This window comes from Schistosoma haematobium, chromosome ZW (genome assembly GCF_000699445.3).
Source record: "Schistosoma haematobium chromosome ZW, whole genome shotgun sequence".
Taxonomy (NCBI): domain Eukaryota; kingdom Metazoa; phylum Platyhelminthes; class Trematoda; order Strigeidida; family Schistosomatidae; genus Schistosoma; species Schistosoma haematobium.
The window spans coordinates 10751911-10765637 of NC_067195.1; the positions used below are offsets into that span (position 1 = coordinate 10751911).

General features: G+C 30.6%; 1 protein-coding gene across 1 annotated transcript in view; it reads left to right on the forward strand.

The window, feature by feature from the left end:
• Positions 1 to 13727, forward strand: part of DNAH8 (Dynein heavy chain 8, axonemal) — a 123709-nt gene that overhangs the window by 24304 nt on the left and 85678 nt on the right. The window contains exons 15-20 of the mRNA XM_051208585.1: positions 647 to 742; positions 3144 to 3410; positions 6336 to 6631; positions 8120 to 8271; positions 9436 to 9643; positions 12344 to 12558. Of these exons, the coding sequence (XP_051070363.1) occupies positions 3309 to 3410; positions 6336 to 6631; positions 8120 to 8271; positions 9436 to 9643; positions 12344 to 12558 (973 nt within the window). The 5' untranslated portion in view covers positions 647 to 742; positions 3144 to 3308. The remainder of the gene's footprint in view (positions 1 to 646; positions 743 to 3143; positions 3411 to 6335; positions 6632 to 8119; positions 8272 to 9435; positions 9644 to 12343; positions 12559 to 13727) is intronic.

The window sequence follows — 13727 nt, forward strand, 5'->3', positions numbered from 1 at the left end:
CATGTTATGGTGATAATTAATTACTGAAATTACATAATTTCGTAGCATTTTACAATTTCTGGAAAAAGCCAAAAAATGTATATAGCCATCTATCTGCAAGCATAACTCTCTACATAATCCTTCTTCAATTCAGTGTTACTTCTGAGTTCATTATCTTGTGAATAACATAGTAAAGACTGTTGTTCAGTTGGTTTTGTACCGTTAGTTTATCAATAAATATATTTTTTATGTTCTATTCTAGTTAAATCTATATGTGATACTGTTGAAACACTTTATGAGTAATTACAAAATGTGAATCAGTTTTCTAGTTTAGTTGTAAAATTAGCTGAATTCCTACTGGACTAAAATTTTCCGATATAATTATATGATACCGTAAGAAATTGATTTATAATTACATAACAGTTTAAAGTAATGAACAAACAAAAAAAGGAAACAAGAGTACTTATGAACAAAAGTTTACATAAGTTTCAATAATATTGCGGCATTTTTTTTACATCATAGCAATCTAAGACAATTCGGCATCTCCTTTTACTCAGAATGTTAATCCTTCAATGATAAAGCGATTACAATATAAATTCATAACTTGATATATTTAAATGATAATAACACACAATGTTTAATTTTAATTTTTCTGAATTTTTATCAGTTTGATAGGGACTTGGATGAGTACAAAAGTCAATTCGACACAATAGCACAACAACTTCGCGATTTCCTTGATGCATGGTTTAAACAACCTGCGCCTGTATGTTCGATTCTTATGTATTTCTGTTACATCTTATTATTATTATTATTATTATTATTATTATTTAGAAATGGTTATTTTATGATGACTTGATGTTATATAACTAAAGACTATCCCACAGTATGATGCTAAATTATCGTATAGCCTCAAAATAACACTGTTCTTTGGTTTTTGATTTATCTGTAAACAAGTACAAAGTTGCATGATAATAGAAATTAGATACTGACAATGTAATTCTTATTATCCTAAATCATCTGTACTAGAAGATATCATCACAAAATATCACAACAAATAAACAAACAAAATTTTAGAAACCTTGGCGGCTTTAATTCAGTAACTCTCAATAAAGTGTTGTACTAAAAGTGGAAATGTTACTAAAATTCATGACCTTGATATTTAAAAATAAACGAAGTGATTTCTTGTTGACTAGCTCTATTTTATCCCCCATTTATATTTTTCATTATATATTGAATAATGTTTCATTGTAAAATAATAATTTCTATGAAATGCAATATTTATAGAATAAACTACCTAGAAATTCTAAGTATATCTTTAGGAAGTTACAGCTAGACCAACCATAAGAAATCACCTATTGATTATGCATTTAAAGACTGGACAATAATTAATATTTTAAGAGAAAAATAAAACTGAAAGCCACAAGAAGGTTCTCTTTACTCTCATACAGTGTTCTAAGCAATGAAAATATTTTATATTTCGAAGTTGTAGAAGAGACTTTCATCTCACATTAGACAGAAACAACAGTCAGCATATTTCCGCTTCACTTAGTTAATAGCAGAGATCGTATTGTTGTACCATGCTACATAAAGACAAATGCCAACATTTTACTCATTTGTTTCAGTCTTAACACAATAAACATTACATCCTTTGATTTGACGTCTTGTCCAGCGAACAGTAAAAAACGAGAACTCTAATGGAAATTAAAGTTAGAAATAAATAGCATTGTTCATATCTTCTGTAAACTGTTCGTTCGCTTTTTATTAAACTATACTTCTAACTCTTCCCCATAGTCCATACAAACATTATAATACTTCCTTATTTCCCCTATACTTCCAAACACTATCATTAAGTAACGAAAACAAATTCCTATTACTTAAATCTCATAAATCATAAAAGAAACGATGAACAATTAATCGATCACCAGGTCATCGATGTTATGTTTGTCTGGGTTTTTTATAGTTTCAATCGAATTCCATTAAGTTGAGATTTGCCCATTAGTCTGTATGGTTTGACATCACGTCTACTATGTTGAGATGTTAGTTGGTTTGTGGCAGTCTACATATAATCCATGATCAATGACAAAATGTACCTTCTACTACAGCAGATAACAGTTCCCTCAAAATTACAAGTATGCCTTGATAACGAATGTTAACTAGCAGGAAACCTAGGTCTCATTTTCAACCATTTTTAACAACTTAATATACAAACGATGAATGGTTTATCATACAGAACTGAGAAATTCAAAATAGTAAACTATAGGCAGCATGAAAAATAAAAAAAGTCATTGGACAATTAATTTTAGACACTGATTACTTAAATATGAGGATAAGAAATAAAACATTTTACGTGGAACTTGGAAAGAGACATTTGACTAAACTAATGGCTGTGATTAAAATTAGTCTGTCCAAACTTTGTGTAAACGTTTAGGTAAAATTTATTGATTTGAGTTACCATGACAAATAGTATAGTATATTTTAGATTAGATTGGATTGAATACGACAAACAGCTTTAAAAGTTGTCCTCACATCAATTTAGTATTCAGTATCTACTAAATATATACAGACATGGTTTTTCAAAATTCCAGCTTGCTAGAATTAAAGGAAACCGTGAGGTCATGTTTTAATTTATTATAATACTTGTTTAGTAAATCATTTATTTTATTTCTAATCAAATGTAATTTTTGTGCGATAATAATATAATATAATTCCAGTGCAAAATCCAATTGTTTTCCCACTATTTGAGTCATGTATGATGTTCGTAAACTAGCCATTATATAAGAATAAAATCTGTATACAAATATGTATTTGCTTAATTTGTTTACTGTTTCGTTTTTGAAAAATGGGCAGAATATTCTGTTAACATTAGTTTTTATTTAATTACTGACGCTTTGAAAGCATCAGCTTCCTACTGTTCCAAGTACATCTTCCACAGTTATAATACTGCTCTGTCCTCTTACTAGCCATAGTATAAATATCAGTATGTCTTTTAATGGTCACCTATCTTTGAAATTTGGTTCAAAAATGTTTTAATAACAGGTTAGAGATAAAGAACTTCAAACACTTCTAGTTTTACAGTTTGAAATTACTATTAATAATTCACCTTTTATCTAATTTTTTTACAAAAAGTATTCCATAAATATATACATATATATACATGTGTTTAGGTTGAACGTCAGTTAAGAATTTTAGAAAAATTTGAACAAATTAAATGTTGTCAATTAGAGTTATCAGCTAAATATGAATTGGTTATAAAGAATTATGCTAATGAATTAGAAATGGTTCGTCAATTATATGAAAAACAAAAAAATGATCCACCAATAGCTAGAAATATGACATCGATAGCTGGTAAAATGTTTTGGGCACGTCATTTATACAAACAAATTGAAATACCAATGGAACGATTTAAAGAAAAATGTCCAGATGTATTATGGGTAAGTAATCGTTAAAAAAAGTAATACTTCTTCAATTTGTTAACCGTGATTATTAACAGCTAGTAATAATATGTTTTTATCATTTTAGTACGTGTTTAAGGTGCTCGTTTCATCCTACTTAGGGCTCATCAGCTAGATTCATCGACATCTTAGTGTTAATGCTCATATTAAAACTCGAATCCAGAATATTTTGATCAAAATACCCACACTTTGCCCATTGTATTACTGAGGTCAAATAGTCACACTTCTACAAGTGGTCTGAAGATAGTGATAAACATTTATAACTTTCAGTTGTTGATGAATTAGTTGAAGTCCTGAATATCAATGACAGGAAGTTATAAATCATTACTAATATTTTTTATACCGATAGTACAAGTTAGTGGCTATTTGAACTCAACAACACAGTGGATAAAATGTTGATGTTTGAAGTGAAATATACTGGATTAAAGTCTCGATTCGAACACTAACATTAAGATGTATTTGCATTCACTTGAATAGCCTTAAACAGGATGAGGTATGTATTTGCCTCTAACCTCTACTCAATCATACAAAAGATATGCAGATTTATGTTCTTAGATCATTTATTCTTTTGAAATAAACTATTTCTTACTAACGTTATCAATTTAATATAGAATATTAGAATAGTTAACAGGTTGAACTATTTTGATAATGATCCAAATATTATTCATTAATTAAATGATTATTATGCACTCTGGTGTTATAATTTAATTTAAAAATGTAGACCACTAAATCCTTACTTATCAGAAAAACTTTAAGATTTTATGTCTTATGTCATGTGACATTGCCGGTACTGAGTCGTTTGACCAATAGTTATCTATATTTTCCTAGTTTATATCAGTTCAGAAGGTAATCTGATTTGCATATACTTTAATGATGGATTTCTGTGAAATAAAAATTCAAAAACCATCTTTTATTGCTTATACTTTTGATTCATTTGGTATTGTTTTGCGTGAATCTTCCCATTGACGTTTAAGACGCTAATTGATTAGTCTGTTATTGGCATATGTGTATACTGTGCGTATTGCCTCAATATAGCCTTAATTTACAAGCTTTATGTGCAAAGATGGATAGTGGCTAGCAGTGGATTAAGGCAATATCGAGGCAATATGCACAGTATGAACATATGCCAATAACAGACTAATCACTTGCAGTCTTAAATGTCAATGGGGAAATTCAAGCAAAACAATACCAAGTGAATTAAACTTCACCCTATTGCACAAACAAGTGGTTATCGGGACTCAGTAGCTAAGTGGATAGCGCGATGGCGTTTGAAGCGAATGGGACTGGGTTCGAGTCACAGATTGAACATCAACGTGCAGCTGACGAGTCCCAAATAGGATGGAATCCACGTCCTGGATTCTACTGCTAGCCACTATCCACCTTTCTTATACTTCTGATACTCATAAAAATTGATTTCTGGAAAATAACTCATTTGAGCACATGTCTAACGATACTAATATCATAAACGTATAGTAATGATAGTTTGGTAAGTGTACTATAATTTATTCGGTAAAGCTTTTAGCTTATTTTTATACTAATTATCATAATAACAGGGTAATCAATGATACTATATAATGCATTCAGTAAGCATTCGAAAAGTAGTATCGAAGTTGAAATAAACTGTTGTCATATCAATATTTTCAGTACATAGAATAAACAACTTGTTAAAAAGGGACAGAAATGTCAATGAATGGACAAACATATTAGTGCACTGTGTACATTTTTTGTATGCTGAGTAAAATCTAAGAATTATTTGTTAAATTATGGGTAATTTTAATGTAATAAATCGATGTTACACGATTATAACAGGCAAATAAATATAGTTGTTAAATATAGATTTTATCACGACTTAACGCATGAATATGCATTGAAATTCAAGAAACATTAGTCACATACACGCAATACCATGTACTGACAAAACATATATCAAGGCCTACCTGCTTTAATAATAGTTTATTTCAGATTGTCATTTATTTGCCGTGAACATCACCAATCCATTATAGCTAAATATGATATTTGTTAATTTGAATGGTTTCAGCTGCCAATAAAAAATAAGTTTGTTAATTTTAAGCTTAAGTAAATGTCTATAGTCAATTAAATTCGTATGCAAGATGTTTCACAGTATCATATAATGATTATTGCCCTGTTATCATAAAACTATTCGATTGGAAACAGTATTGATTCTGGTACAGTGGATCAATAAAAGATCACTTTGTTGTGCCAATCAAAAATACATGTGATTGGCCAAGAAATGTTTTCATTTTCTAAACAATAGACATATGCGTATGCATGTGATAAACAACCTTCTTCCTTTTTAGTGTTCTCATTCACTAGCCGGTTAGTAACTTGCACAAAGGAAGTTTGTGTATCATTATCAGTCACGGGAACTACGCGTCATGAAATATTTCTTTTTTAGGACTTCCACTATAATCTACAGGTTTTCTATCGATGCAGCAGAAACTGGGAAGACTCTCCCAGTCTCCCACGTTGTACGAGTATTCCATGTACCTAAATAAATGGTTGCTCTGGTTGTCAGAAGGGGCATCGGCCTCGTGACTTCCGAAGGAACTCGGCTTTCATCATAAGGAGTCATAGTTCTTCTAAATGAAGACCTTCTGACTCCCAGGGCAGAGTTTAAAAGGTTTGAGTAAATTTTTCTGGTTAGCGATTTTTTAGCCAGTTAGTTATCTACGGGATAGGGTCGCTTACCACATGCTGAACCCTCCTCCTTTATCCGGGCTTGGGACCGGCAGTAGCCCTCGAGGGGACTCCAGGCGGAGTTTTTCAATCGATAGATCTATAGAATTATTTCTCTAATATCAGCTAAAGACATTTTAGAATATTTTATAAATTTTTGTCATCATTTGTAGTTACAAATAACATTTATTCTTATTTAATCAACAGGGACATGAAGGTCAAAAATGTGTGAAGAATTTTAATCGTATTGCAGAAGCTCTAGTTCAATTTGAATTAATCTATTACCATCATTGGTGTCAAACTATTGAAAATGTACATTCTAGTTTATCATCATCATTAATTGTACGTAATCCTGATACAGAACGTTATTATGTAAACTTCGATTTGGCAATATTAGAACTAGTTCATGAAGCTCGTTATATTTCAAGTTTAGGTTTCAACATACCATCAGTAGCTAGTCGTTTATTAATTCAAGAAATCATGCTTAAACAAAGACATAATATGTAAGTTTAACTTAAACTATTTTCATAACATAAATTACCATATAACCGTTATTTATTTTAGAATGAATAGTTTATTACTGAAAGATGATAAAATTAAATCATTAGCGAATTAATATATGGTGCTTCGTTGATCCACTCAACAGTGTATCCAAAAGATTAGAATTATATACTAACTGCCGAATGCATAATCAAATAGTCAAATCACCTCTTTCATAGATATGTATATATTAGGTAACTTCATATTCCTTTAATTGCTTTTAATCAAAAAACATCAGATATCATAATTAGTCACTTATCCAATTGGTTAGCCTTCATACAACAGATTAATAAACTTAATATCAGTAAATCACATGTGAATTATTCTGGTTAGCGTTTTTTCAGCAGGGTTGTTTCCTACGCCCAACCATCTTCCCTTAACCGGGCTTGGGACAGCCAGTAGCCCTAGAAGAGCTACAAGTGGATTTCATTATATAGATGAATAGTACAGACTATTATTTACTGGTATTCCTTGTTTGTTAGAAAATAAATGATTATTTAGTATCAAACATGATATAATTAACTAATTAATAACACAGTTTGTTCATTATTTAGTATCCAAAAGGGGTAGATGTAGTAGTTTCCTTAAAAAGAATGTTTACAATAGTCAAAGACTTATAGTTAGGAATGTTCCTGTTTTTATAAACTGATGTGAAGTGTTATTCATTTCTTTCATTCTTTACATAAAAATTTGAACACAACATCCTATCATAAAAATAAGTATTTATAAAAAGCCATCTTGCATAAATAATATATTGAATGTCAAGGATACTCTTAGAATTTATAAGTTAACTGTTGCTATCATTGGTTGAATTCTTATTTTTGAAATAGCCAAATGTTTTCAGATTTGAAATTGATCAATTCAAATGGATGATTATTCACTTTATCCGATAAATACCCATACAATCATCCTGTAAATGACAAAGGTTTGTTTGACATGAAGAAAAGTTTGAGATAAAGGTCCTGTTATTCACGAAATCAATCATTTTGTAGACTCAATATTTTTTTGTATTTATTCAGTTTTTTGATGAAAAATTGAATTACATGTAACTAGTTAAGTAAAATATTCCCAAATAATTACGTTGAGCTTTACTTGTTGTTCATCTTTTGATGTAACTCTGATAATATTCTGAGATTAGCCGAAGAACTATTGAAAATTAAAAAGCACCATACAGTTCCTTCATCCTAGTTGTAGACTCTTTATTTGTATGCAACTTCAAGCCCATTTTGGATCAAGATTAGGATCTTCAGATGTCGTGGAGAGAATGATACTTTTAGGCTTTTAAGTTTAATTCAATGGCTTACATTTTCAGATTTCCTTCATAATAATCCTGTCCTTAACACCGCAATGTACGAATATATTCTCAGTCTTATGTCAAATTTATACACCTCATTCGATCAGGTTGAAAATTATAATCTACTCACCTAAATTTTGTTTTTTTCTTTTTCCAGTTTAGAAGAACTATTAAATGCAATTGAAGAAACTTGGGCATCCGTTCCAAATGTACTGTTACCTTTATTTCAACCATTCCGTGATAAATTATGTCAAGCTCTAAACGCCGGTATCTATCAACTCAACTGGAATTCTACTAATATAGATGATTGTGAGTTAAAATACTTATAAACTATTATTATTGATTTAGTGAGTTTATAAATACTGGAATGTTGCCAATGAGATTGAGTTCATCATATAGGCGTTGGATAACATATGAACTATTTTGTAATTGTTAGTATTAGGCATATTAGATTTATCGATCAGTATTTCGGTGAGAATTAAAACTTGTTGTCAAAAATAAACAAGTTACTTCTAGACATATATCACTCAGTCACTTGGAAGTACTTTTCACTAATCGAATAATTTAATAAGAATAATTTGAATTTGAATTAAAATCTTTCGATATCACATACTCGTTTGTAGTGAGTATCAAAAGTTTTAACCCTATTCAAAGTTGATTCTGGTACCTTCGAATCTGGTTACAAAATTAAGATATTAATCATTCGTTGGCTTAGAATTTAATGATTTATATTTTTAATTACAGTCAAATTGTAACACAAGGCCAGCTTCCACAAATGTTATCGATAAGTCACTTTCTAACCGACGACTTTAAAATGTACATAATTTTCCGCTAATTCACTTGATGTAATTCTACACGGGATACAAATGTAATTAACCGTCCTTAACTGATGATGACAATGTCTCTTTAGGTTAACAGTTAAATTCTATCGTTCGAATATGATATCGTACTTCGTGCGCAGTGAAATTAATTAATCCTATGTTCACGTTGGAATGTTAATTAATTGAAAACTGATATTTGACGAAAATTCATTCTACAAATCTGTTCTAAGCTGTATATGTGGCTATCGAGATTTCGAAATATTCGAGACTTATAAATTTTCAGATGAAAATCAATCTTCCTCATCAGTTGTGATGCAAGGGTCATCTATCAATATTCTAGAAATGAAAATTACATATTCCCTAACACCTAATAAACTCGACTTCCAACTACATAATAGAAAGTCATAAAACGTTTTCTCTTGCGTTTATTTGGACAACACGTTAGTCTCATTGACCGCCACACAATAGAATTATGGTTTCAAACTGAGTAGATAATTGTGTTACACGGTCGATTACAAAAACTTTAACTGGTCATTTCTGCTACAATTTTCTAGAATACAGCAAATGAAATTTATATAGTTTCATACACCATCTTTTTATCACATTCTACTTTGTTTAATGGTATAACTTTAACTTTTATTATTTTATATAGTTGTCAAAAAAGTTTCTAATGAGCTTGAGAGTTTAAAACTTTTGATAAAACGTACTAGTGATATATTAAACTGTCGTGTTGAAGATGTTTTTGAAGAAATGGCTGAAACAAATTTATGTGATTTACCAGATGATGATCAAGTTACATTAGATCAATTTATTCAAATAACTGAAACAACTGTGGCAAATGCTGCTGAAAATCTATCCATGTTAGTTTCGTTTTTGATATTTTGTGATAAATGACAATTTTTGAGATGGTGGAGATTTGTAGCTCAGGTGGATGATTTTGATGGAGTTTTGTTCTCTGAGCTGGATGGTTCGGTCGTGGAGCTTTCATCGCTCTTCTGAACGACATCATCAGCACGAAATTCAGATAGAAGTGAAGTGTTCTAATTTCTCCATATGCGTTCCATAGCTTGTTCTGTACACCTTGACGTTGATTGGTTCTTATTGACCCTAAATTTGTCATTGTTTACTTCTTTGTTTTGGTTGTGTCTCCCATTGGTTTGACTTTTGTTCAACAATGACAAATTTAAGGTCAGTAAGAGCCAATCAACGTCGAGGTGTACAGAACAAGCTGTGGAACGCATACAGAGAAATTCGAGCACTTCACGTCTATCTGAATTTTGTGCTGATGATGTCGTTCAGAAGAGCGATGAAAGCTCCACGACCAAACCATCCAGCTCAGAGGACAAAACTCCATCATGACAATTTTTAGAATAATACTACATTGTTAATCTGACTTGAAGAGCAGGAACCAATTCTTCGAATTTCGAAGTACCTTCATAAAGTTGTCATCTTGAAAAAGAATAATCCCAATTTCTAGTTTGCATAATTGAATGACTTTAGTTAGGAAACTGCTAAAAACTAGTAAGTAATGTGCAATTCTTTTGTTCCAGTAGGAGAAATCTTGGGAGGTCATACTTGATTTTCAATGGTTTTCCAGGTAAAGTGAGTCTGTAATGCAAATTAAGAAGTGAACAGACGTAATGAAACTTTGAAGGCAATAAAATGTCGACTGCTGGCAAATCTGGGAATTTCCATCAAATCTTCTCTCAGTTGCGTAATATTAATTAGTTCTTGTAAATCTTAGTGCTCAATCTCAGTAACTAGATTACCGATTTTGTTCCTTGAACTGAAAGTTGAACAAAACATTTGTATAAAATGCACAATATCATTCAGAACATGTATATAACGTTGGTTGTTATTCACCAAAAACGTGTCATTGAAATTTCGAAGAATTCCTTAGGTAGGATTTAACCTACCTACTGATGACCTTCCAAAAAATGTCTACATACTGTCACACACACAGTCTTGACTATGAATACAATTAACAAAACAAAAATTAATACAATTAGTACGAAAATGCAAAATAATACAGTCATTAACAACCAGAACAATAAACACATTCCCACGGAACAATGGAAAAAACACACGAAATGAATCATTCAAAAGACTTACCATAATTATGTAAAAGGCTGATACAGTTTCTCGATAGTTAGATAACAAGTCTGAGATTAAAGGCGTTTTATTTGGTGAGCGTTTAACTTATATGTTTTGGGTTGATTGACAATTGTCGATTGAGATTAACAACTCGACAACTCAGCGCGAAAGCCTAGTTCAAGAAGCTGCAAAAAATGTACTAATTTTGTCACTGTTTTCTGTTAAAATAATGTATAAAACCTGATAGATGAACGTTAGTTATTAAACTATTTAGGTACTAATAAAATGTGTGGACCAGTTCCACTGAGTTTGAACTATGTCTTTTGAGTTTGTGTCAGTCTGTTGTGTACACACTTGGTTGACACATCCTGATATGCAAGAAACATGGATCTATAACTCTTTTTTAATTTGCTTCTTAATTTTTTACATTAAATAAGGTACACTATAATATTAAGTCACTTTGCACGGTAACCAAACAATGTCTTCTATTAAACAAAGTTTATTTATCACGAAAGATCTAAGCAGTAATTCTCTTGGATTTCATTAGTCTAAATGATAGTATCGTTTATCAACCGATACAAATTACAGATGTGGTTGCTGAATAATCTATACATCAAAAATATTTCTGAAAAAAAAATTTTTTTGTGCAAAGTATACCGCTATGTAACTAAAGTTTGACTTCAAGACAAGTACATGAACCTATGCATAACTACTCTATTAAACTGATTTTTTAAGGTCTGAAAGTATGCAACTAGTTGAACAACTATTTCCTCTTAGGTTGTCAACTTATTAAAGGTTCACATTACAGACACAAATATGCTTCGAACTATTTCGATCACTCTGTGTGTGAGATTCACCTAAGATATATTTCTCAAAGTTACATATTCTCCGAATACTTATTTTTATTATTGACTTTATTCAATATTGTATTCTTGGTACAATATAGAATTCTCAGTACAAAGTATTTTAATGTTTCCTTTTCTTACTTCTTGATCGACCCTTGCGATAAATATTGAGTGGTCGCCAGTTAGATATTAGCAGTTTAAAAATCGACATCTGAATAATGTATATTCTTTTCGATGCATATTGTCAGCAACCACGATGTGTCTGATTGGGCTCTTTTGTAACTTGTACGGAGAAACGTTATAAACTCTTCACACACGCACCTGAATGGGTTATGATGCTAATAAGTATAATGATGTGTTAAAGCAAACAAGAAAACAGATAAATTGTTGAGATATCCAGATGGCAGGAACAGATAGCCCAGATATTCACTAAATTTCAAAAATGTTAAATATCAACCTCTGTACTGAATATTCACTCATAATAATATTGAAGGATATTGATATTTTAGCAACAACCTGTAAACATTAGAACATTGAACTCATAATTTTATAACAACGTGTAACTATTCAAATTGTTTGGCAATTCCTGTCATACATTTCATCGTTTTTTTTTCTTTTTAGTAAAAGTCATCTTATAGAAATGGCAGTTAATGAAATGTTGGATTTAATTAAAACAGATCTAGATGAGAATCAGTTAAAAAATTTAAGTTCAGAACAAGGTTATGAGTGTATATCACAGGACAGACGTAGAGGAAGATGTCTTGAATGTAAACCATGTATATATTTTACATTTTTAAATCAATTCACTCAACGTAATACAGAAGCATTAGTAAAATGTAAGTCATTATTGATGTACTGTGTAAATTAATTCATACTTACTAATTTAACTGCACCTATAAAACAAGTTAGATTGTTAATGCGCGTGAAGAGGTTTAGTTGAGGCGGTAAACAACTTAATCTTAGCCCGTTTAATTCAACTGGGCTATATAATCAGCATAAATGAGTCAGTTTTAATAATATACTGTGATAATAGTGAATTACCAAACTCGATCAAACCCAGAGTCCTTCAAATAGTAGAAACAATAGCCACTAGCGTTGAAAATACGTTATCTGCAGATCTAACAGAAGTATGCTTGACATCTCTCACCTCGTCAAGTCTCAGTGTTCACTTTATTTAATCCCTCTCATTTCATACATTGCGCAAATATTAACTAAACACTTGATCTGATCAATACTTTTCTTATTATTTCCTCCAACCTACGTCACTAATAATGATTTTCATTAGTATACGCACAACTCCAACCGAAATACAAACTGATTCAGTCATATATTGCATGTAACTCATTTCTACGTTTACACTGGTCATCTAGAAAGCTTATTTTATGGATAATCTTAAATATTCATTCAGTGTTTTTTAGAATATATATTCACCTTTAACTTGGCTCTTAAAATTATTTATGTACAGTCTAACGGGAGTTTGTTGTAAAGAATATTTTACAGTAGTACAAACCATCTAATTACAGAAATTAAAGATAAACTGATCGAATCAAATCTAATCACGTCTACATTTAAAGCATATAATTTTTCAAAGATTTCATAAAAGGGAAATAATTAAGAGCAAAGGTAGAATGAAATAAAACTATCCACTGATTGTACTAATAATGTGATTACTGCATACTGCTAAATAATATTTAAAGAAATCAGGTTTCTAGATAGAAACTCTATGAAAATGTGTTCTTACATTTTTATTTAAGTCCTTAATTAGTGGAAATCGAGTTTTCGGTTCCACAAGCATAACAACAAAATTGAGTGTGCGTACTTAATATCCTACCAAGTGAACGTTTAGGTGAAGGTATAAATAAGTTTTAAAACACTCCTAACTTCTGAATATTTTTCAGTAAACTTATAAAGAACTGATGTATGGTACGATTGTCTATATTATCTTTAACATCGGTTTCTATTCTTATTTTCTTTGTTATGGATATTAGCAACGCTGTACCTTTAT